The sequence below is a fragment of the Manis pentadactyla genome, chromosome 4 (assembly GCF_030020395.1).
Source record: "Manis pentadactyla isolate mManPen7 chromosome 4, mManPen7.hap1, whole genome shotgun sequence".
Classification (NCBI taxonomy): domain Eukaryota; kingdom Metazoa; phylum Chordata; class Mammalia; order Pholidota; family Manidae; genus Manis; species Manis pentadactyla.
In genome coordinates this window covers 43,708,154-43,734,003 of record NC_080022.1, presented here as the reverse complement: position 1 = coordinate 43,734,003, position 25,850 = coordinate 43,708,154, and the positions used below count along the sequence as shown (strand labels likewise).

General features: G+C 40.1%; 2 protein-coding genes across 5 annotated transcripts in view; one reads left to right on the top strand and one right to left on the bottom strand.

Annotated features, from left to right (window-relative positions):
- Nucleotides 1-777: 777 nt before the first annotated feature.
- LRRC42 (leucine rich repeat containing 42) lies at nucleotides 778-19,499 on the bottom strand. Of its 3 annotated transcripts, none has more exons than XM_036911161.2 (9): nucleotides 19,322-19,461; nucleotides 17,982-18,014; nucleotides 13,336-13,822; nucleotides 8,752-8,883; nucleotides 7,417-7,535; nucleotides 6,110-6,198; nucleotides 5,832-5,945; nucleotides 2,635-2,719; nucleotides 778-1,282 (listed from the first exon to the last, which is right to left on the bottom strand). In XM_036911161.2, exons 3-9 carry the CDS (start codon nucleotides 13,806-13,808, stop codon nucleotides 1,008-1,010), a joined length of 1,287 nt encoding a protein of 428 aa, XP_036767056.2. In that variant the 5' UTR covers nucleotides 13,809-13,822; nucleotides 17,982-18,014; nucleotides 19,322-19,461; the 3' UTR covers nucleotides 778-1,007. The 3 variants fall into 3 exon arrangements, with proteins under 3 accessions (XP_036767056.2, XP_036767058.2, XP_036767057.2); XM_036911163.2 differs by lacking the exon at nucleotides 17,982-18,014 and adding an exon at nucleotides 17,813-17,936 and having other exon boundaries at nucleotides 19,322-19,460; XM_036911162.2 differs by lacking the exon at nucleotides 17,982-18,014 and having other exon boundaries at nucleotides 19,322-19,499.
- A 52-nt stretch (nucleotides 19,500-19,551) lies between these two features.
- IFT25 (intraflagellar transport 25) overlaps nucleotides 19,552-25,850 on the top strand; it is a 68,216-nt gene continuing 61,917 nt past the window's right edge. The window contains exon 1 of one of the 2 annotated variants that reach the window (XM_057500229.1): nucleotides 19,552-19,654. In XM_057500229.1, coding sequence (XP_057356212.1) covers nucleotides 19,556-19,654 — 99 coding nt within the window. In that variant the 5' untranslated portion in view covers nucleotides 19,552-19,555. Of the gene's footprint in view, nucleotides 19,739-25,850 lie in introns of both variants that reach the window. The other variant, XM_057500228.1, reaches the window with a different exon arrangement.

Below are 25,850 nucleotides of genomic sequence, written 5' to 3'. Positions count from 1 at the left end.
TTTCATAATTTTGTACTTTGGTGTGATATCCAGTATGCATTTTATAGCACATCTCAGTTTGAACTAGCAGCATTTTAAATGCTCAAGGGCCATGTGACCAGGACCTACCACATTGGACAGTGAAGGTCTAGAGCCTTGCCTACCCAGGGCAGACTACAAATTAGAAGCACTGGCATCATCTGGAAACTTGTTAGAAATGCTGAATCTCAGGCCCAGTCCGTATCTACTGCATCAGTCTGCATTTTAACATCTCGAGGTGATTTGCATGCACAGTTAAGCTTGAGTAGCTCTGGTCTAAGGAAGCTAATTGGTCTCAGGTTCTTCATGCCAAATAGAGGTGATAATTCTGACATTGCAGGACTATTGTGGAGTGAGACTCTTGGTGGCTAACAGATTTAATAGTTGGGATTTTAATAAATGGTAACTATTATTTAAGAAGGCGATATAACAAAATGGGCTGTAGAGTTGGACAGAAAGGAGTATAAATTCTAGTTCTGTCACTTACAAGCTTTATGACTTTGAACTAACTTAACTTGAGGCTGAGTTTCCGTAATCCTAAATTGGGGCTAACACCTATCTTCCATTGTTCTGAGGGCAGGGCATGGCACATAGGAGTCACTCAATAATGGTGACTATAAATATATATATATCCTATTGGCTGGGCCAAACTGTAGTAGTAACAAATTATGCTAAGCGTGCTTGTTAGTTTGCATGGACTTCTATCCCAAACAAAAGTGTTATTTCCTGTGGTTCTGGTCTATATTTCACAAGCAGAACTTAAGGACAGCAAAAATGTTTATTTGAAAAAATTACTATGTATTGAAAATATACATTAGGAATTATTACATACTTCCATAGCATTCCCCTCCCTCACCAAAAGTAGAAATATCCTCTTGCTATCCTAATGCCATAGGTAAATTCAAACAAAAAGAAAAACATCTTCAGCCCCCTTTGCTCATATATTAGAGTTGGGAGGGAAGGTCAAAAGGTCAACTTCTAGCTACCAATCAATAGGAATTTAACAAGTCCCAGTCCTCCACAGTAAGACACACATATTTCTGCTTTGAAGACTGTGAAGAGCTGCTCTGTTCCTTCTCTGGCTCCTCAAAAGCTCTCTTCTTGCTCTTCTTTGCCTCCTGGCTTGACACAGCTTCACATTTCAACAATGGCCCGTGGCAGTCTGGGGCTTTCTCTTTGTAGAACTGGAGTTTCTCGGAGGAGTTCATGTGGGTGTCTGCCAGGGGACACTTCATTGGGGCTTCAGTTCGAGCCTGCTTCCCATCTATAAGAGTGACAGAGGGAGGGGCAATGAGTTTGTATGCTGGCACGCTAATGCCTGTGTAGTCTAGAAAGATGATCCAAAGCAAATGACAAAGGCCCACGCAGGGTGAGGTTTGGACTGACTTTACCCCTTTTGAGTGCCCTGTAGGGTGACAGTGGGTATGCACTAGCACAGGCCCAACAAAGGCATGTGCTCCTACAGGAAGAGTATGACAGATTTAGATTCAAATCCCAGATCTGCCACTTCCGGGACAGTGACTGTGGCCAAGTGACTTGCCTGAGATTCAGTTTTCTCATCTTTATAGGAATATAAAACCTATTTCATAAGGGTGAATGTGAAAATAAATGAAATTACATATATAAAGTATTTAGCACAATGCATGGCACATAGTAAAAGCTCAAAAAAATGTCAGCTATCATTAATCAAAATCTAGACGTGACTTTGTCTTCTAAGAGCCAAATTTGTGGCATGACTCGAGTAAATGATATAACTTTCTTCTATATTTTTTGGTATGCTCTGGATTCTCATTTTGCCATCTTTACACTTTTGCTTCACTTTGATTTAATCACTAACCCCCTTTTTTAAAATTCATGGTAAAAAAACACATAATGTACATTTATCACTTTAACATTTTTAAGTGTAATCAAGTACATTCACATTGTTGTGCAAATATCACCACCATCCACCTCCAGTACATTTTTCATCTTGCACAACTGAAACTTTGTCCCTATTTAACAATCACTCCCTATGACCCCTACCCCAAGTCCCTGACAAACACTGATCTACTCTACCTCTATGAACTTGACTATTTTAGGAATCTCACATAAGAAGAATCATACATTTATATTTTTTTGACTCACTTATTTCCTTAGCATGTCTTCAAGTTATATCCATGCTATAGCACGTGTCAAAAGTTCTTTCCTTTTTAAAGGCTGAATAATAATCCACTGTATGTATACACATTTTGTTTGTCCATTCATTTGTAGATGGACACTTGGGTTGCTTCTACCTTTTGGTTACACTTAAGTCCTTTTTAATGTTCAACACTTTTGTACCACTGCAAATCTTTTTTAGAACAAGATCAGATATAAATACATACATATATAAACACATACATTTAATAAGCTATTCTTGCTGCTGGTGCTCAGAGTGAAGTATGAACTTACGCTGTAAGCTATGTTGAGAGAACATTAGTCTCAGTCGTCTAATTAAGTCAATACTATCATAATTATTTCTGGTGTTCTAATAAGTCAATACCATCATAATTTCCCCATTGAGTGAGGACAGGCTAACTGCTCTAAGAGTGCAAATATCCTAAGGGTAAAAACTCCAAAGGAAAGGGAACTTCTCACAGAAGCGCTGAGCTGCTGTCCGAGGCTCCAAGGCTTCCTGTGGCTTCATGGCTTCTGAAGTCACACGCTCCCACTGAAGAACAATCTAAAAGTATTTGGAAAGATATGAATTCAAACAAATCTCAAGCCCCCTTGTTACCCTTCTATGAACACAAACCCTGTGGTCATCTTACTTCAGATGACTGCGAACAGGAGAAAGTACCAAGCCAGATCTGGACTTCATGTCAATGTGGGAGCTGGTCAGAATACAGATATGTTGGATATATGTATTTGCATGACTCAGGAAAAAAATCTACGCAGCTGACTTCCAGTCTATCTACACTTTTATTCCAAGCCAGAAACAAACTGCAGATCTTTAAACTAAATTCTAAAATTTAAAACCTTAGTCACAATATTTTTCACACATTCCTAGACTCATTTTCATGCCTTAAAATACACCAACTGTAACTCAAACTCTTGTATGTGTATAAAATAACCACATTTCCATATTCTCACAGTTCATGATCAGTTCCCATCTTTTTAAAACTGTAAAAAATGGATTTTTATTATAAGCTACTACTAGAAATTGTTTTGAAAATTTGGCTGAGTATAAATTGTACACACATAAAGAAAAGTAAACAATTATTTCACATATACCATGGGTAACAAGAACTTTAATACTCCTCACTATGGTAATGCAATGAAATGATCATAAATAAAGTCAAGAAACATTTTCTGGATACAGAGGCAGTACCACACAGAGTTCAGGAATACAGTTCCAGAGTTAGCTCCAACACTTACTAGCCAGGAGACCCTTTCTGGCAAGTGATTTAATTTCTGGGTCACATCTCTTCATCTATCAAATAGGAATTAACAAGAGTACATACCCATCAGGCTGCTGTGAGGATTAAATGATAACACATATGAATGGCTTAGCAGTACCTGGCATACAGGAGCGTTCACTATATATTAATTGTCATCCCTTCTATGATATTTTCCTTATAATGAAAAATGGGGACAGATTTAAGGGAATGCCAAGATGAACTCAATCTTGTGACTCAGTGGCAATGAAGAAAATCATGCGTCCACTACCAGAAATAAGAATGTGAATAGGAAGAGCTGTTTGGGGACAGGGAAGAAGAAAACGAGTTTGGTTCTGTAAGCTGAATTTGGGGTGCCTGGTAGAGAAATTAATGGATGATATTTAGGATAGGGTTTAAGGTGAGAGAGAAGGTGAAATCATCCCTGCAGGGGCAGGTAAGGCTCTGAGAGCAGCTAAAATCACTAGGAGAGTAAGCAGAGAGAGAAGAGAGAAAGAAGTGAGAAATCAATGAGAGCTAGAGAAGGAGGTGAGAAAATTTGGGGAGAGTGAGGAGAAAGGCCAAGAGAGAAAAAGTGTAAAGCATGCATGTTTATACCACTACTACAGAAAAGCGTAGGAAGGTGAAGAATAAAATCATGTGCTACCTTCCAGAGAACACCTAGAGGACAGCAGGGGAGGCTGGCACTAGACCACAAGGGATTGAGAACTGAGTAGGTGGGGCAGAGAATAGAAACCAATTCACAGTTTGCACTGGGGGATGAAAAACACATTAGAATAAGAGTAACTTATGTTTATACATAGAAAGGAAATAATCAAAGAAGGGTGAAATTGAAGATGCAGTGATGGGGCAGAGAGGGGAATAATTATTAGTAAAACATCACAGGCCAAGTGGAGGTCTTAGGGAATAGAAGTGAAAACATCACAGGGCTAATATATAATAATAATAACACTACAGGGCTAATCACTGGAGTGAAGAGGCATACCTGTTCTCTTAGACAGCAGAGAAGTAGAACATGGTTGAAGAAATGGAGAAATTCTGAGACAGAGATAGGGAAGTAAGGGGATGCCTGTTAGATGGCCTCATTTTTCTTTGTCACCACCTGAGAGTGAGGCAGAAGAATGTAGTGGCCTGAAATAGTTTCAGTAAGGGATCAACAAGAGAGAGAGCACTGCTGCCAAGCCCTAGGGGTCCAGCTGAGGTTATACAGTAGGTATGAAGCTGCATGGAGCCCAGTCAACTCACTTTCAGGCCAAGCTACTAGGTATTTTAGTTCTTCCTTACCAACCTCTTCAAGAGAATCCAGGTTTCTGCATTTCACAGGTGAAGAAACAGACTCAAAGTTGCCTTAAGTTGTACAGCTATTGGGTAGTTACACCAGGATCCCAAACCCAGGTCTCTTTTCCTCCACAGCCTATGCTCTTTTCACCATGTCATCTGCTACCAAATTATATCAAGCCTTTGTGTGACCATCCCATACCTGCCCCAAGTCCACTGGCTAGATCTAGATTCATCCAGTGCTACGAATTTTGTCTGGCAATGCAGTGTTGTAATTATCTCGGCATGTATATTCTGGACAAACTTCAAAGTGCTTCTGAAACACCTGCTCACCAGCATCACTTCTTGCTTATCTAGGGAGGTGATGCTACAATCAGGAAATTGGATAGGTCCATCATCATGCATTATAGCTGGAGACAAGGAGGGATCCAGAGCAAAACAGGTTGGTGAGCCCTCTAGGCCTCCACCAAAAACACTGGTTTAAAGTGTTTGAAGAAGAAAGGTATCAGGCACAGGCAAGCTGAAATCCACTGGGATGCTACTACTTGGTCACCTCCTGACTTCCTGCTTAAGTCTGTATTTTACCAAGTTAAGGATGGCCATTAAGACAAGGGAGTCAAAGGTAAGCTCTGCCAAGACGTTGAAAAAGGGAGCACTCAATGAGAGGACAAAAAAGACATTTCCTCACTAAGCTCTAAGAGGGAAGAAATTTGCTGAAAAAAAAGGTGAAGAATTAGATTTGAATCCTTACCAGTGTGACTTATTCTCTTTCCAGTACATATATACTGCTAAAAGAATTTGTTCTTCTGAAGTTGCATCATGCTGCTTTTTTTCACAGTAAGTCAGAATTCACTTATTTTCTGAGTCATTTATAAAATGGCATTTGTCCTAGGTCCAATAAGAATGAGGCACAATCTAGTAAGCATGAGATGTAAGGACTAGTACTAACACCTTTCCTTAAGTAGCTGAGTCAGTTATAGGTCATCAGTATCTCCGATATGACAGGAAGATGACATTTCAGCCATGGAATACCAAGACATTTGTTCAGAGTGTTGAAAAACACACTTGGTATTAAAATGAAAAGCGGTATTAGCTGTAGGGGGGGGAAATCTGCATTACCTGGTCAGCCCACCCCTCTGTCTTGCAGTTACTGTGATCAAACTCCTTCAAAGGCACTTTGGAATGAACAAGGCCTATGTGGGTCTGGAGCTTGTGTTTGACGGCTTTGATGTCCTAGACAGGGAAAGACAACAGGAATGCGCACACATCTGGTCAATCCTTACTTTCCAGGAGGAAACAAACACCATCATAAACACCAGCCATTTCTAAATACCAATTATCAGAAGCAAAATACCAAATTATGAGTTTAGAGAAATAGAAGGGAGCAAAAGTCATACCTTGAGCCCCGTCCCCGAGATATCTAAGCAGTTTAGTTTTCTAAAAGAGAAGAGGTATCCAATTCCTGCATCTGTGATCTCGGGGTTACCTAGATGTCAAAAATATAAGCAGTATTCTGTTACAGAATAACTATTGCTGAAAGGCCAGCAATAAGCTCAGTGAGAAAGGTCAAACAATATAAAATACTAAATATTAAATGAGCAAACTTCTCAGAGCAAATTAAATATGAGGATCTTATATTTATCCTATTTATAATATGAAGGAGCCAACTTAGATGATCCTTACGATTCTCTATAGCTCTAACTTTCTAGGAGTTGGGGATTAGCAGAAAAATAAATGAACCAAGTAGTTACCCCCAAGGGTTTGATTTGGCACCATATGAAAACAGCATACATGAACATGTATTAACATGGTTAATCAGAGTTTGCTCATGGCCATTTCACTCCAAAGTCAAAAGATTTATTTTAAAAAGATTTTCAAAGGTACTCATACACAGAGACTATTACTACCCTTACTAACTTGCATTTTTTCCAGAAGCCTTTCTTACATATTACCTTCTTACATCAGAAAGTACTACATTTAGCACCAAGTCCTCAAGGCCACAATGCCTGGTACATTATATATTCATTGAATGAATATACTTCCCTGGGAGGGAGGTTGGACATTCATTATTACCTCATTTTTACAGAAGCCAAATTCAAGGCTCAGAGAAGTTAAACAACTTGTCTAGGGGCACACAGCTGCTCATAAAAGTAGCAAAGTAAGGAGTGTTTTCTGACCTCAAATCACCATTCTTTCTATTCTTTTGACACCATATGATTGCCATATATTCAATGGCTGCTCAGTTAAATTACAAATGATCTCTATCAACTTTCTACCACTGAAGTCAGTATCTGAAGTCAATATCTGAATAAGTTATCATCATTGTGGATTCATCCAGATTTTCATCAAGCAAATATTGATTAAAAAAAGACCTAGATGACGGACACTATGGATCAGCAACTCAAAGTATAAATGAGCCAAAGGTCCTTTGCATGTGTCATGAAGATGATGAAAGGCTGCCCTGTGTACACACACCAAGGGGGATGGATGAATGTATAAGGCCTTCTCCTATCCTAAGGGGGTGGCAGCATGCCAGGAAAGGTATCTGGCCAGCAGTCAAGAGCCTCTGGCTTTAGTCCTGCTCTGCCACTAGTTTGCTGTGACACCTAGGAAAGTCACCTTCCTGCATTTTCATCACCTCTAAAATGAGGGTGAAGAACTAGATGATCCAACACTAATAATCTCTCATTCTAATAAAACTTACAAGACAAGTCTAATAACGTTAGATTTTCAAGGCCTCTTTTCATCACTCGAACTGGTGCTGTCATTTTCCGCACCCCGGCATCGGATAAACAATTATCCTTCAGGTGGAGCTGAGTTACACTAGGGAAACAAAGTCCATAAATAAATTAAACTTAGAGAATTTGAGGAAGTCTTAAGTATGAAAACATGTTTTCATAAATTTCATTGAAAAATACAAAATATCCTCTATCCCGTTATTTCACACCTAATGTATTTAACAAAGTTAAATATCTTGTGTCGCTACTTCAGTTGCTAAGTGCAGGTGAACTTGGGGATGAAAGTGTTATGTAGTATCTTAGATGGCAGAGGGCGCTAAAGGGATATGGTCAAATGAGGTGGACAGACTTCATAAAGGGGATGAAATATAAACCTTGTTCAACACAAAACCTGCATTTCTGACAAACTGTGTGAAAACCAAAAACACTTTAAATATGTCAGGAAAGTCTGCTAAACTCCTATGAGAACTCCTGTGAAAATTCTTTTTGCAAAGCAAACAATCCTCTAATTTTAACTAGAAAATTCTCTAGTTTTATAAATCTGGATTTTTAGATTGGGTTTTTAGGTGTAACCATAACCCAATCCATCCAGTTAACCTGAAATTGGTATGTTAGTATGCCCCACTGTCCTACACACAAGAAATGCGAGCCTTTACTAACCTCACACAAAAATACCTTTGTGTGGAACAGTGTGTAGGCATCATTGTTTGAGGCAGGCCCCAGAAAGAGTATGAGACTCAGGTTTGTAATGCTGTTGTTATTCTTGGTGTTTAGGAAACCACAAGGAAATCCATCTGGCCTCCTCTCCACTGGGCCAAACTGAGTAACCAGAAATCAGGTGGACTATTTGTGAATGGTACGAACTGGGGGATTTCTTTAAATAATGGTTTTTTAGAAGGATTTTGTCTGGTAAGTGGCTGAATAGTTCACTTCTAAAATAATTTATAGATCATTGGTAGTTAAAATAGAAAATGATAATGACTTTGAAAAACTATAATTTCTCATCCCCAGGTAGAATGAACCAGGACTAGACAAATAGAGTACAAAATTTTTCAACCCAGGTAGCTTTGAGTACTATACAATGAAATAATGGTTATTTAGAAAAATAAACTGACTTACTTCCCTAAGAGTTGTTCAATATGTATTGCTTGTACCAAGTAAATGGAGATTGAAAATGTTTTAGGAAAAAAAAACACTGGCAAATAAACACGAGGTTGGGAAGTAACCACTCTTCAAGATGATCCCATTGGATCATCCTTTAAAATAAAGCAATCCATCTACAAGTGGTGGCAGATCAATACCTAGACAGGGCCTCATTGGTGAGATGCTCTAGAAGTTCATGCTCATCTCCAAGCTTGCAACAGGAAAGATCCAGGCAGGTCAGCTCCCGGAAAGACTTAATCTCCTCAAGTTTTTCTGAAATCACCAAATATCTGTGGGGCGTGGAGAGCAATCAACAGCTTTTCTTTTTTTTTCTTTTAAAATATTATCATGTGCGGCTTTGTGACACATCAATATCCTATCAGGACAAGGTATATTGCAATAAGCAGACTTCACTGATTACTATGTACACACAGGTTGAATTTTTTAAATTAGTAAATGCCTTGAAAGTCTTTTTATATGATGGTGGAATAAAAACTTCAATTAATAAATTAAAATATGAGAGCAAAGGCAAGACACAAGAGAAAACATCTGCTTTGTTAGCAGACAGACAACAGAACCGACCTTGGTATTGGTGTTGGGACCTAATCAAGAGAATTTCCAAACTATAGGATACTTGAGATTTTAATCACTCATTCTTTTAAGGTTTCTTTTGTCTAATGCTCGATATCTAGTGGTTTGATAACTGCAACAGGTCTGAGAACTCTGGGTTCTAATCTGCATCCTTAAGAGCGTACCAAGAGGTAGATGGCAGGTTACACTTTACCTTTTCTATTCAAACCCAAGTTTGAGTAGCTGCCCATTCACTATGCCTCTGTTATCCTGCTAACTTTTACTCCAAAGGATATGCAGTATGACCACTATGAGGACTCACTCTAATGTAGGTGGTTATTAAGACAGGTCTGTGAGCACAATTTAATTACACCGGAGCACCTTGCCAAACTATTATGTGGAAGCATCAGGGAGGCCTCGTCCAGAGAGGAAAAGGGATCAAAAAGGCATTCCACAGCCCAGGCAGGCTGTGGCCTCCACCCTGCTTTCAAGTTGTTCATCTATTTGAGATGACATCAGTGAGAAAGAATGAAAAGGGATTAGGTGTGACAGGAAACAGAGGAGAGGACCCTAACAGAACAAGGAAGCTGACTGTGGCAAGAGCATGCTTTCTCATCCTTTCTCATGGACGTCAAGAAGTTTCTACAGCAAGATGGTGGGCTAAGATCAGAGGGGTTACACTTAAAAGTGTTCACATCTCTCTTCTGTCAGCAGAATTCTAATAATCAAAAACAGAATGGAATAATCTTGAGAGCAAGAGGGGAGTTAGATTTCTTTTCTTCCTACTTCCAACCAAACCTAAGACGTGCTGAAGCTGACTGCTGGCCTGCTAGGTACAGATGGCCTGGGGCTCTGATACCTCCTTTAAGCTGCCTGGTGAGGAGCTCAGCTGGATACATAAATAAGCCTCATTTACTCAGACATATTTTAATTGTACTATAAATAAAGCTGCTGTATTCCATCTTCCAATCACAGAGCTGAAGTGGGTTAATGAGGATTTGGGAGATTACTGGCAATCAGAGAAATGAAAATACAGTCTTTGACCAAATAACCACAAGATTTTTAGTAATTCTGCAACAAAGGCTATCTGCAAAGGGCATAACAGTGTACAACATGATTAATAAACATTACAAAAATTGAGGCTGAGAAACCAACATGCAAAGCCAGACACTACTAAATAATTATCTAGGACATAATCAAAGCTCTAGGGTCTTGCTCTAAACTAGTGTTCCCATTTGACCCTTAAAGAGTTCAGAATAGTGTAGTGGAAAAGCAGCAGAAAGCGCACAGACATTATTTTAGTGTTCAATACATCTGAGTTTGGACTCTAAAAACCCTAATCACTTGTGCGATTGTGAGAAAGTTACTTAGTCTCTCTTGAGTTTCTATTTCTCCAAGCTAGAAAATGAAGTTGATGATTACTACTTTCAAGGATTTTTAAGAAAATTAGAAACAATATTCCAAAAGGACATGGCACCTCACAGGCCCTCATTAAATGGTAACTATATAATTACTTCAGTTATACAGGGTGTATTTATGGAAAACATACTTCCCTCCCTGTGACCACCGAGCAAACAGTGATAAAATACTCGGGGGTTTCATCCCACAGAGATGGTCTTATAGGGCTGGAACCCAGTTGCAGACATTGGCTTCTTCTGTCAGACAGCACTGTGCCCCAACCCCAAAACAGCCCAATTACCTTACTTTCAATTATTTTCTCAATCTCTTTCCCTTTGGCCTGAACCATTTTGTGCTGGTAAGATCTTTGTTGCTACAGTTTCAACCCTGGATTGTAAATTCAAACCCAAAAATGTCCTGTTCTCTTCCTGTTTTGCTTTGGGGACTCATAAGGAGAAGGGAAGTTTTTTTAGCACAATTGAAAGTCTTACTCTTATATATCTGAGTATGACAGCAAAGTTTGGAATTGTTGCAGTAACATGAGTCAAAACTTATAATAAGAATGTTTCTCATACTCTTCTAATTATAAACATAATACATGTTCCTTGGAGGAAAAAACCAAGAAAATATGGGAAATACAAAGAAAATTAAAACCAATTTCAATTGCTGTATCTAGACTACATTTCAGTAGGTTTCTTTTTTCATTCTATATATGCAATAAAATGAAAATTCCCATTTTTTAAACAAAATTGATATCATATAGTATATGCAATTTTAATTCATTTCATTTATTATATAATGAATATTTCTTCACATCCTTTTAATGACCTGTGAATATTATCTTCATAGTATTTCATATGAATATACCATAATTTGTTTAATTTCCTACTGTTGGATATTCAGCTTTCAGGTTTTCACTATTACAAATAGTTTTATAAAAACATTTATGTAAAAATATCTGTTCACATATCTGATAATTACATTAAATAGATTCTTAATAAATGGAACTAATGGGTTAAACAAATGGTATGGATGTTTTTAAGGTTTTTGATGCATATTGCCAGGCTGCTTTCCAGAAATGCTACACTAATTTATGTGCTCATCAAAAGGAAATGAAAGTGCTATCCTCATCCAGTCTGACCACTGGAACAGTATGCATATATCACAAATAGATTGAAAGTATTTTCACTATCATGAGAATGGTAGATGTAAGCTGTAATGATAGGTGGGGTAAAAAAGGAGAATACAAGTTGTAGATACATTCCCAAATGTATGAAGATATATTTTTGAAAATGATTACCATCAATGGTGGAATTAAGAATTTCTTAGTATTACAGCTTTATAGATTTCCCGAACAGTATGTAGTGCCTTTATAATTTTAAAACACAATAATTCCATTTTTTCTTGTTCTAATCTTTCTACAATGAACAAAAATAACTTGGAATAATGAATGGAGTAAAATGTATTTTAAATGTATGAGCTACAGTGAAATACTGCTTGGCTTTTTCATTTAGGCAAGGAAATCTTTTTCTTTTCCATTGGCAGCAGCCATGGGCTCAGCCGTGACTGAGACCACAGCACAGAGACAGAGCCTTCATAAGGTGCCTGCTCAGTTCCTGAGTCCACAGTTCTGTTCTTATCCTTATGTGTTTATGTCTTGTCTTTATAAAATACAATATTTGGCCTGGGGTAAAACCATTAATTCTGAGCTGATTAAAGATGGCTTATTTGTTTTTTTAAGCTTATGAACTTAGCTTATGCCTCGTGGTAGACTTTCTCTTCTTACATGCTCTTTGTTTAGCTTTGTTTTAGTAGTCATATCAATCATGCATCTTAATAGTAAGCTACCTTTCCCATTTTCTAATCACAAAAAAGTTCATGTAGTGATATACTACAGTTATTTAAAAAATCTATAGGTATTGATGATAAATGATTTTCAAAATATATGAATAAAGCAAGGTGCCTAAGTGTAAGCATTGTGCTTTCATTTGCATAACAAAGGGGAGAGCAATATATGTGTACAGAATATCTCTGGATTGACATAGAAGAAATTGATAACAGTATTGCCTCTGGGGAGAGGAAACAGGAGACAAGATAGGAGGGAGTCTTATGTTTCACTTTATACTTTTTGTGTTTGTGTTTGAATTATTTCCCATAAACATTTTTTTAAAGTTTTTTTAAAATTAGTAGATGCTTTAAAGAAACTCATTTTACATAATGGTGAAATAAAAACTTTAAATCACTAGAAGAATGTAAGGAAAGGCAAGTCACAAGAGAAAACATCTGCTCTGTTACAAAACACACCTTGATGTTGGTGGTGCGATCTTATGTGAAAATTTCCGAACTTTAGGATACTTGAAATTTTAATTACTCATTCTTTTAAAGTTTTTATTTAATGCTCAATATCTAGTTGTCTGAAAACTGGAGGGCTGAGAACTGTTTACTTCACATCCCCAAGAGCACACCAAGAGCTTTTTGGCAGATCACATCTTATCTATTCTATTTTCTCTTACTAGTTAAGTTGGTATTTCCTACTTAATGGAAGATTGGTGGCAATTAACTAAACCCTGTGAAGTATTTTCAAAATAAAGCTAAGTGTTGTGTGGGAGGGCAGGGGTAGGCAGTAACTTCTCTCAAAACGGCCCACCACTTTGTATTTGGAAGTTCTAAACTGAAGTGCTATTTGATGAGGAAAGCCACACCCACTAAGCCCCAGAACTAGACAGAATTAACATACCCAGTAAAATACTCAATATCCTAATCAGAACACCCACCTGTTTCGCAAACACAGGGAGCAAAGCACCAGACTTCCATAGGCCTCAGTGAACTTCTGTAAAGCCCTCAGTCCTGCACCTGGCTCTGTGAATTTCCGTCTGGCTTCAGCAGCAGAGAACAGCTTTTCAGCAATCTGCTCAGGAAAGCCAATAAGGGAATCAATGTGATCAACATTGTCGGATATGAAGCCCAGGACGAGGCTGAAGAGGGATTTGGCGGAGTACCGAAGATTCCCCTCCCGGGTATATGTGAAGATGAAATGATCAGTCTTCTCTTTCTGTGCAGTATCATCTTCCCTGTTCATGCAAAGCTCCACAGAAAAGCCTTTGGGAAAAAGTCTGAAAGGTCTTGGCTTCTGTAGGCTACTCCTGACACCATCCAAGGCCAGATTGACCATGTGCAGCTGCCCATTTTCTCGCACGTAGATGGGTCCTGTGTCCAGGTGGTTTTCTGAGTTGAGGCAGTAAGACATTGCCCTTGTTGCAACTGTAAAATCAAGGCACAGGGGAAGCAAATCTAATTAAAATTCTGTTTATAACACGTAACTTCACCTTTCTGTGTCCAGAGCTTTATGAGCCTACCAGGCAGGCCTTGTAGCTGGTTTGATGAACCTTGGCACTGGAAGTTGCCTCTACTGCTTCTACCTGGAATGCCCTTTCCTATGCTTCCCCTTTTCTTGGGTATCTTGTGAACTTCTAGTCATCTTTCAAAGCCAGCTCAAATCTCATTTCTAAAATTCACCCAGAGAAAGTTATCACAGAAGTGGGCAGAGTCATCTACAAGGAAAGTCACTGCAGCACAGCTGATATTAAACAAAACTAGAAACAACCTAAATGTCCAACAACAGGGATATTATTAAATCAACTATGATACATTCATACCATGGAATGTTATGGCAGCCACTAAAAGTTTTATTGATTTGCAAGTTACAAATAGTATCTAAGGAACTTGCTATCTCTTGTTTTTTAAAACATGTTTACCTACAGAACAAAGACTAGAAACTAATAACTCCCCTGCTATCTTGGCACCTTCCACACACTTCTTTGTTGCTCTTGGCTCACTATTTTGCTATTGACTCATTTCTGGGCCTGTGTTCTGCTGACTTGGAACTATGTTTAATTCATCCAGATTCCCTAACACAGTGCTCTGGCATACAGTAGTACCCGAGAAGATACATGTGGAACTAAAGTTTACTCATTTGTTAGACTTTACATAGACCACAAGCAACAGGGTCTTGGGGTCATAAAGCCCTCTACCACAAGAGCGAAAAAAGCTAGTCCAGCCCTTCGAAGCATTAAGGTTCTACTAGGGCACTTTTGAGGTAAAGCAAAATATCAAAAACTGTGGATATTTATGCAATCATGTGGGTGACATTTTGTGCCCAAGCATTAATTGGAATACTTGTTTCCCAGAGGAACTGTGAGATTTCAAAATACACAAGGAATTACTATGTTAAATAAAATGAAAATATCGTTGACCTTTGAACATGGATTGAACTGCATGGGTTCACCTATCTGCAGATTTTTAAAAATATATTGGAAAAACTTTTAGAGATTTGTGACAATTTGAAAAAATACTTTTTTCTCTAGCTTATTTTATTGTGAGAATACAGTATATAATACATATAACATACAAGATATGTGTTAACTGTTTATGTTATGAGTAAGGTTTCTTGTCAACAGTAAGCTATTAGTGATTAAGTTTGGGGGAGTCAAATGTTATATGCAGATTCACAACTGCATGGGGTCAGGGGGTGTTAACACCCCTAACCCCTGCACTGTTCAGGGGCCAACTATACTTGTTATCATTTCTACATCAATTTAAAGGGAGAAGTAAAGTTTAATATAATATACATAGAAAAGTTGCTATTATCTCAAAAAGCTCCGATTGACGTAGAGTGAACCAATCCAGGTTCTTGTGCATCAATGCAGGGCTAAGTTGTAGCTCTGATGCCACATAAACTGTGGCATACAATCAGGTCAGTGATCAAAATACTGAGTCTCTGGAGATCAAACAGTGACCCTGTTTGTGGGCATCAGTATAATCCATGTTTCTCCCGAGAATAATTATGTGTATAGAAGCGCATCAGAAAAGACAGCCCTGCCTAGCTCAAGAGCCTCACCCTTCCCCACTCATCTTCTTATGCCCTCCTCTCTGGCCATGGCATATTACCCAGGTAAGTTGGCTATGCTCTCTTGTCCCACTGGCCTTTGCTCATTCTCCTCCCGTTGGCTGGAACATCCTCTCTGCTACCCTGATCCAGCTAATTCCTACTTATCATTAACATTCATCTCAACCACCATACCTCTCCTGGGAAACCTTCCTGAACCCCAGCACTAGTAAATGCCTGTCTGGTTTTCCGAGAGCACCAGTGTCTTCTTCTATATGGCACTTAGCACCATGTACTATGTCTGGTCACTTGCTAATATTCCCAAAGCTGTGAGTCCTTTGGAAGCAAGGCACTTATTTGATTAGTCTCTCTCTCCCAGGCCCAACATAGTGCCTAATACTGAATAAGCTCCCACAGATATTTGCTGAACTAAATGAGAGGAACGGTGAGACCTCAAAAAGACAGACTTAGTGCTCTGGTTGCAGGGCTTGCTGATACTGTTGCTAGGAGCCAGCTCCTCTTCCAGGCAACAGCTGCAGGCTCCTTCCCCACTTGCCAGACCCTTCTGCAGGTGGTAGAAGCAAAACAGATGATGGCGTATACTGCTACTGGTACTACCAGGGGGGGATCTAAAACCAGAAAAAAACTCCTGTCACAGTGCCAGCTCTTATAACCCATACTGTTGCTGGTATTCAGTGCCTGCTACTAAGGAGATGCCTCACTTATTCTAAGCTCTTCTGGTAGGAGTAAGCATCTGGCCTTTTCAACCCCACAGACATTAATCCTGATGAGGAGATAAAGCAGATCCCCTATGGTCTTTATCCCTGGATTTGGACATTCAGAGCCCTACTGTTCCTGTAGATCAGAAAGTGGACACCAGGAAAGGCCCTAAAAAGGAATAACTTGATTTTAATAGCAGAAAGGCAAATCCCATGGAAGATAACATATTATAATGGATCAGTACAGTATAAGCTTCCTGGCAATGAAATAGGGCTTGCTGATCTGTACTATCCCTAACTGTCACTGCCAGTGGTGCCTTCCACCAACTTTGGAGTAAAATGGACAAATGGATGAATGGGTGGGTGACCACTTCAGGTGAAAATGAGGGAAGTCTGATTCCAGCCAGCAGAGGGCACAAGCAGCTTGGGAGCAGAGCAAGGTTGCTAACCCAGGCTGCCCCAAATCCTGGCAGCTCCGGCTTCCATGGATCATTTCAAAAGGCACAGTTCTGGCTATATTTTACCTTTAAATTACTTCTAAAATGCTAGTTCTCTTTCTAAATGATTAAAAAAATCCAGTGTTTCCTGAAGAGTAAACCCATATCAGCTGTCCAGAAGTCCCAAGGCCTCTCAGTATTTCAACCACAATACCTGAGGAACTGACCTTGGTTCAAGAAATTCTGGTGACCTTTGATTTCTACTAAATTTCTGCGTCTTGCATTCTCCCAATAAGGAGCTTCCCGAGAGTTTGTGAGGTACTATAAAATAATCTAAGAACTAAATTAATGTTTAAACCTTTCAAGGTTAAAAATCACAAAGGCAGAGACTTCTACACCAAGCTTCTGTAGATGGCTTTGCTGATGCCTGAGTTTGTACAGGGTGGTCTTTTAAAAATGGGCCCCCTCAGGAAAGAGGGCCTGTTCTATATGATAGCAAGAATCCCATACAAACTAGAAAATTACAATAATTTGTATCTGCAAGAATAACAACATCCAGGGTAGAGCTGCATTAACTATATATCAGAATAACAGAATTCTGAGTCTCCCAGCAGATCTCCAGAGAGGCAGCTTTGTAACCCACACACCACTACAGGAAAAGTATTACAGTACTGCATCCTCTATTATTTGGTCACCACGAATAAGACAAAGTTATCACAAAGCATGTCATTTCATCAGACAAATAAAATGTAACCTTAGTACCAAAAACTCAGTTCTATATAGCCTCTTTGAATAAGAGACAAGATAAAATAATTGTAAACTAAACATGACAGCTTTTCAGACCTTAAAGCCAGTTTATCAAACAAGAAGCATGACTACCCCAGGCAAGCTGGAGGGAGTTAGGTGGGGGAAGCAACAGGATTAAAATTGTGAGCTGAGTCTACGGCTACCTCATTTGAAGAAAAAGAGAAGAAGACGGCTAACATTAGTAGGTTAAGTAAGTTAACAATCCTCTAAGAGTAGTAAGTCATAGTAATGTGATGATGATAATGTAGTAGGTGTGAGAGCTACCATTTATTAGGCACCTACCCCTTGGGAAGAACTATGCTAGGTACTGTATTACACGATCTCATGTAAACCTTAACAATCCTATGAGGTCAGGATTGCCACGTAACAGAAAAGGCTCAGAGAAGTTAACTAACTAACTTACGTAAGGACCAGAGCTAGTAAGTGGTAGAGCCAGAATTCAATCTCAAGGCTGTATTACTCCTCCACAGCTCAAGCTCTTTCCACTGCATGCTGCTGTCTCTCAAGAATACAAATATGACATCAGCCTTAAGGATTAAAAAAAAAAGATGTTAAAAATTAATCTCACCCACCTGTTTTATCCTTCTGGTATTCACTGGCTCAAGCTAAGGGGGAACAAGGAAGAGAAAAAAACAAAACAAAACAAAAAACAGTGGACATCTGAGGAAAGAGTTGGTGGGAACAGAGCCAGGAGAGAGCTACATCGAGGCCTCTCCCCTTCCCACTGCCAGGGCAGAAATCACCCACAACCACACACCAGGAAAACATCTGTCAACTCATGGCCCTCAACCCAAGGCATCCAAACGCCCTTGGTTTATTTGAAAATGCAGTATTCTTGAGAAAATTCCTAACATAAAACCTAAGCAGAAACTAATTCCAAACCATCAAGAACCAACTAACAATCTTAACCTTCATTGTTCTGTGTCACCACCATTATTCAATTTTCAACTCCTCTCGTTTCTTTTTTCCTACAACTTGTACTTTCTTATCTGCCTTCTCATCCATACCCCTTCCTCCCCCAAGCTGCAGAGGGTCACACCATACCCAGCTCCTCCAGGAACATGCCAATCTGTCCTACATTTTGACACTTAGTTTTTCCACCTGCCAACTCTATAGAGGTTCTAACACAAAATCCTATCTCCACACCAAACATCCTAAGCCCCACTCCCTTCACCCACTCCCTGCTCTCCTGCCCCCACCTTTCAAGTCATGTCCTTCCAATCCCCCCACGGCCCTTAGAAAATGTGGTTCCCTGGGCCCCAGACCCAATCCCAAAGCCTCTCCTTCCTTCCCAGCACTGTTCCACCCCCACCCACTCTAACCCCCAGGCCCTCTTCCTCTGCCCTTCCCCCTGTCTCCTTCCCTTCTTCCCACTTTCTGGGAGTCCCTCTCCTAGGACCCCATCTCTCCCTCTCTTCTCTTGTGTTCTGGTCTCAACCTTCAAAATCCCCTTCCTTTACACCCCTAAGCCCAACTTCACAACCCACAACCCCAACTTTTCTCCCTATCTCCAAGACCCCCTCCCGTTCTCCTGATCCAACCCTAGACCCTTTCCTCCTTGCACTCTTCAAATTCCACTCCGTTTCCCCTCCCCTAGTTCTGCGTTTCCCCATCCTTCTCTCCAGTCCCACACATGTCCCTTCCCGAGCCCACCCAAGCTATGCCTCCTCCCTTCTCCCACCTCGGCCCAGAACCCCGATTCTCACACGCCCCCACGCCCTCCCCCAGCACCCTGACCCCACCCTAACCCATCTTCCGTACCCCTATATCCCTACCCTCGCACTCTCACCCGAGCACACCCCAACCCCGTCCCTCCCGCCCCTCCCCTCCTCCACCCGCCCCTCCCACCACGCCCCGCCCCCACTCGCAGCCCCGGGCTGCGACAGTGGCCCAGCCCGCGGCCGCCACCTACCTGTGCCCCTGCCCGGGGCTGCGAGCGGTAGCTCCTCGGTGGCGGCTCCCTCCTCCCGCGGCGCGGCTGAAGGGAGAAGCGGATCGGCGCACAGGGCACAAAGCTGAGTGAGGGCGGGACAGAGAGCGGGTGGGAGGAGGGAGGGGCTGGGGGCGACCTGGCGCCGGGGGACCGCGGGGCTGACAGGGGCGGAGGGAAGCCTGGGCTGGAACGACGCGCGTGCGCGGCACCGGCATGAGGGGCGGGGCCGGGCCTGGAGGCGGGGCCGGGCCTGGAGACTGGGCCGGGGCCCGGGCCGGCGACCCGTGGGCCGAGAGCGCGGATCCCGGAGAGGTGGGGGACTACGCGCGCGTGTTCGCGCGAGGACGGGTCCCGTGGGTCTCGCAGTTCCGAGGACTCAAGCAGAGCCGGGGAGGGATAGGCTGCGCGTGTTCCGGCAACTGCGTGGCAACAGGCCCTTAGGCGGGCCGCGCAGCTGGGAAGGCGAAGTGGCGAGCCAGGGGCGGGGCCTACGGGCAGGGTGGAGCAGAGAGCCGGGAGTAGAGCCTGCGCACGCCCCACAGCGTGGAGGGGGACGGGGCAGGGCCTGCGACGGGGGTGGTGCCAAGAACCTAGAGTACAGATGTGCGCGCGCCCGGGAGCTTCGTGGAGGTCGGGGAGGACTGGCGGCCGGCAGGCAGGCGGGGCTGGGGCCCGGGGCGCGCGCGGGGCGGGGTCGGGTGTGGCAGAAGGGAGATGCGTAACTCTGACCGTCTGTACCCCTGGAGCTAACCGGAGGCGCGGGCGAGCCGGTCAGCGGGGCGGGGGAGGCCGGTATCGGGGACAGTGGGAGCCTGGCTAGACGAGGCCGATGGAGGGGGGTTGTGAGGAGACGCGCGGTGAGCAGGCGGACGCAGAAGGGCGGCTAGTGAGGGGATCGGGATGGGGGAAGGAAGTCTGATGCCAAGACTGTTTTCTCGGCTTAGCCCTAGAGACGGTAGTGTCAGCCCACAAACTTTTTTGAGGCCTGAAATAATATTTTGAACCCCAAGAAGGAAAAAATTGCATACTGAAATTAGTAAATCTACCATAATGTAACCTATCAACTGCGACGTAGCCCATATGGTTATGAATTACATTTGATGTAGAATATGGGTTCATTTAATGTGTTTTATATAACTTAGGGTTTACGTCCAAAAGTATGAGCGTTTAGAATCCATGAAAATCTTGAAATGGCCTTGGACCGAAGAGAGGGGTTTGGGATGGAAATGAGAAGGTGTGTCAAACCTAGTTTGCCTTATGAGTGATACCAAGCTATAGACCCTGGCGGCCGGGAGACAGAGGATGACCGTTTTCTAGTTTACACACAAGTTCCCAATCAATGGTAAGGGAAAGGATTTAAGAGTACCAGATCCAAGGGATGGTCAAAGAGAAAGTGAACTGAGGACTTAGCCCTAAGAGTTGTTTAAAAGAAGGACTAGAAAGGGCATGTGAACTGGAGACAAAAGCGTGGCTAAGGCGCCCTGTTTAGGGGACAGCATAAGGCATCCGGCAAGTCCAGGGTCAGGAATCTTAAGAAACAGAATATGGCACCCCAGAGTATACCATCTTTGGTAAACTGAGACCTTGAAGGAACACGTGTGTTTAGAGTAAGGCATACCAGGGTAGGAATTAGACCACATCCCAGACCTGTTCTTTGGAGTTATGGAAGCCACATACCTGCTGAGATGTTCTATGGGTTTCTTTGGGGTTGGTTTGCCTCTTGTTAACCACAACACAAGAAGCTGAAAGAGAACCCAACTTCTGCCATTTCTTAGCTGTTACTCTGTCTACAGGAAATATGAAGGAAATTGGTGGATATAAGAGGTATGAAATGAGTTTTGTATTAAAATACATGTTTGCTTCCCTAAAGACAACTACAGTGGTAACGCTATGAGGTAAAAAAAGAACTGAACATTTAGAGTAGACTTCTTCCTTATTCATACACTATGCAACCATGCATGCTAGATGCCTTTCCCTAAAATACAACTTTTTAATAGCAACTTCTTTTCCTGTCTCTGACCCCCACATTTCCACCCCCAAATAGGTTACCACAGGGTTTTTCCACTTCTGCACTATTGGTCCAGGTAATTATTTGTTGAAGGAGACTGTCCTGTGCATGGTTGGATACTTAGCAGTATCAGGGAATACCTACTATATACCAATAGCATTCCCCCCACAAATCTCCCCACACCCGCTGCACCAAGTTGTGACAGCCAAACTGTTTCCAGACATTGTCAAATGTCCCACAGTGGGGCAAAATCACCCCCAGTCTAGAAAAGCACTAGACTATAGGATAAAGCTCATTGTCTTTAACTTACCTTTTAACATACTTCGTTATCTACTCCCAGTCTACCTTTCCTAGAACTTGATTCAGGTCAAAAGAAATGCAGAAATTCTTTGTTTAGATTCCTCCATAGATTATCACCAAGTCTTCTTGGACACTCAAAGGGATGGAAAATGATTTAAAAATCTTCTCTTTGCCAGAAAGTTCTTTTATCTCTGATGTCTTCTTGATTAAAATTCGTATTTATTGAGTCCATTTGTCCCCCTTGGAGTTGTAAAAGAAAAATTCATGATGTCACATTTCTTATCTTTTGAGATATTTCAGCCCCTAATTGTTTCAAGTTTCTCCATGTGATAGTTTATAGATCATCATGGAACTTTTGCTCTCCTCTGAACAATATCAAGACTGACAATGTCCTACTTAAAATATACTACCCAGAACTAAGTGCAGTATTCTGGATGTAGATCACACTATGAGTACATTTTATAATATTAGTGGCATGTTTATCCATCTTTCTTGACTCTGAGCTTGAAGGCAAGAACCCAGTCTTAGTTACCATCTTTGTTAGGTTGTAGTCATCTTTGCATTACAAGCACAGTGCCTGGCTCTTAGTTCATGTTCAGAATTTTTGATATGATTGTAGTTCTTCCTGAACTCTATTAATATAAGATCACATTTCTTTACCTTTGGAGGCAGATAGACTATATTCTTGCCTTACAGTGACTTTAGAATGAACCAGACCTATACGTTTTACACATCTAGATCAAAAGTCAGCCAACTTTTTCTATAAAGGGCCAGATAATATTTCAGGCTTTACTAGCCATATAGCCTGTCACAGCTACTCAATTCTGTTGCTATAGCCCAAAAGTAGCCATAGACAATATATAAATGGATTAGCATGGCTAACTATTCATGAACTCTGAAAAATGCATTTCCTATAATTTTCATATGTCACAAAATACTTTATTTTTAAAAATAAAAATAAAAAGCATTCTTCGCTCATGGACCATAGGAAACAAATGGCAGGCTGTATTTGGCTTGTAGGCAGTAATTTCCTAACCCTGAGGTAGACCACTCCTTGTGTAGTTGAATTTTTAAGTCCGAGTATAGACCTTTATTTTTATCCTTATTAAATATCTTACTCATTGCAGCCCATCTTTCTAATAGCTTAGGTGATTTTGTGTGCTAATTCTGTCATCTCACATACTAGGTAACATCCCAGTTTTGTTTCATCTACAAAATTGATAAGCATACTTTTTTCATCCATAATAAAAATGTTGAATGGGATACAGATAGAGGTCTTTTCACAGTTTATTTTGTTTCATCAATCATCATTCTCTGAGCATAGCCATTCAGGGAGTTATAAATATCTACCTGCATACTATCTATCATCCCACCCACATTTTTCTAAGTGGTCCACAGGGTATATTGAGAAGCTTTGTCTGAAGTTTTATTGAAATCTTCAAAACATGTCTCTATTTGGTAGCAACTCTATCAAACAAAAAGAAATGTATGTATTTGGTGTGACTGTGAACTAAATGTTACTGCTGCTTCCTATTTTACTACTTTCTCTTTTACCCTTTTGAGCCATCAACTTAATAACAAAATTTAATACTTTTAGAATTTTGTTGAGCATTAACATTCAAATTTACCAATCTGTATTTTTAGGAATTTACTGTCTTCTCTTAGCAGATATCTTACTTTATCTTATCTTATCCTTCTACTTTCAGCCTATCATTATATTTAGAATATACTTCATGAAATAAGTGTCTAGTTTTTTTCAATTCAGTCTGATAATGTAGCATTTATTAACACTTAATAGAGTAATTAATGTATTTGTGCTTAAAACCATCTTCTTGCTATTTATTTTCTATTTGTCTTCATCCTTTTTCTTCTCTTTTTTGGCCGCCTTTCAGGTAAATCAACTTTATGATATTCCATTGTTTTCTTCCCTGTTGTCCTTCTTCCTATAATTCTTTGCTTTATGGCTTTTAGTGGTGACTTTATTCTAATCTGAGGATTATGACTTGCATCCTTAACATCCTGGTCTACTTTGAATTACTATTACATCACTTCATGTTCAATGTAAGAACTTTACAAAACTATTTGATAAAAAGTACAGATTCATTTACTTTCTTCTTGCCTTTTGTGTTATTATTTATTATTTCTGCATAATGGTAATCCCTACCATTCATTGATATTTTTTCTTTAAATAGTCAATAGTCTTATAAGGAGATTTAAAAAATATTCTGTTAATGTTTACAAAATATTTATTATTTCTAGTGCTCTTCATTTCTTCCCACAGATCCAGGATTCAACCTGGAATCATTTCACTTCAGCCTGCAAAACTTTTTTTTTGTAATATGGGTCTACTAGTAATAAATACTTTCAGCTTTTGTTTGCCTGAAAATTGTCTTTATTCTGCCTTTACTTTCAAAGGCTGTTTTTGATGGATATAGAATTCTATATTTTGTCTTTTAGCATTTTAAAGATGTCATTCCATTGCCTTTTGGAGTCCTTTGTTTCTGATAAGAAGTAGATTTTGATTCTTGTTCTCCTAAATGTAATGTGTTTTTTGCTTTGACTGCTCTTAATTTTTTTCTCTTTTCTTTAATTTTCACCAATTGACTAAGATGTGCCTAGGTGGGTTCTTCTTTGTATTTATTTAGGATTCATGAACTTCTTGTATCTGTGGGTTTATGTCTTTCATAGATTTGGGGAAAATTCCAACTGTATCTCTTCAAATTTTTTTCTATACTATTCTCTTTATCCTCTCCTTCTGGGACTACAATTAATGCATTTCAGAATAGTTTGATAGTGTTTCACAGGTATCTGATGCCCTGTTATTTTCATTTTTTACTTTGTTTTATTTTACATAATTTCTGTTGACCTTTAAGTTCACTGATCCTTTTTTATGATGAGTCCAGTCTGATATTTAAACCCATCTAATGAATTCTTTATTTCAGATACTGTATTTGTCAGTTCTAGAATTTCCATTTTGTTCCTTTTTAGACTTTCTATTTCGCTACCAAAATTTCCTTTTTCTTCATCCATTTTGTCCCTATTTTCAACAAATTCTCTAACAGATTTATGGTAGTTATCCTTATCTCTGCTAACTCCCAGCACCTGAATCATTCATAGTTCTGCTTCAGATGACTTTGTATGATGGATGTCGTATTTAATAGAACGATAGACACTGAAGTAGGTAATATGACTTTGTATGATGGATGTTGTATTTAAAAGAACGATAGACACTGAAGTAGGTAATGTTTTTCCTAGAGAGAACAGACCATTTTATCTAGTATATAGGAAAAGGAGCAAATCACTTCAGCTAGCATTTGTGCCGAGATTGGACTGAGTTACAGTTTTACTTAAATGGTTTTAGTTTACCTCTGACTTCAGATATTTGGGAGTGAGTTCAGTTCCCTCTTTCATTAGGGATTTGTGATTTAAGTACCCAAGATCACAGGAATCTTTCTTTGCTTTTCAGGTCACACCCACTTTGCTGTGAAGCTCCACTTAGGGGATGATTTCTTTGATCTTATTAGAAGTTGAGCTGGGTGGGGACAGGATTGCAGCTTTACTTAGTTGCACTTCAACTCTGTTACATACAACAACATGGATAAATCTCAAAACATAATGATGAGTGAAAAAAGTGAGATAGAAATGCATATGAATTGTATGATTCCATGTTTATAATGTTTGGGTAGAATTAATCTATAATGTTAGAAATAAAGAGTAAGTATTAGAGATAAGACCTTGCTTACCTTGGGAAGGAGGGAGGGATAGTGATTGGAAGAAGGCATAAGGAGGGCTTCTCAAGTGCTGGTAATGTTCTGTATCTTTACCTGAGTAGTGGTTACCCGGTGTTTTATGAAAATTTATTGTACTATATACCTATGATTTGCGTTCTTTATGTATGTTATAGCTCAACAACAAAAAGAGTGTGTGGCGGGGGCAGGGGAACTTTTGTACATAAAGAACAAAAAGAAAAATAAAGCCACGAAGTAAAACATTTTTCCAATATTTAACAAAGGATTTGTATCCAGAATATTTTATTTTAAAAACTCCTACAAAACAAAAAGGACAAAAAATTTTTTAAAAGCAGCTCAAGTAGAAAAATGAGCAAAGTATAAGAAAAAGCAAATAACAAAAAAAGAGTCCCGAATGGCCCATATAAAATGGTATTCAGCCTCAATAATAATCATAGAAAGGCAAATTGAA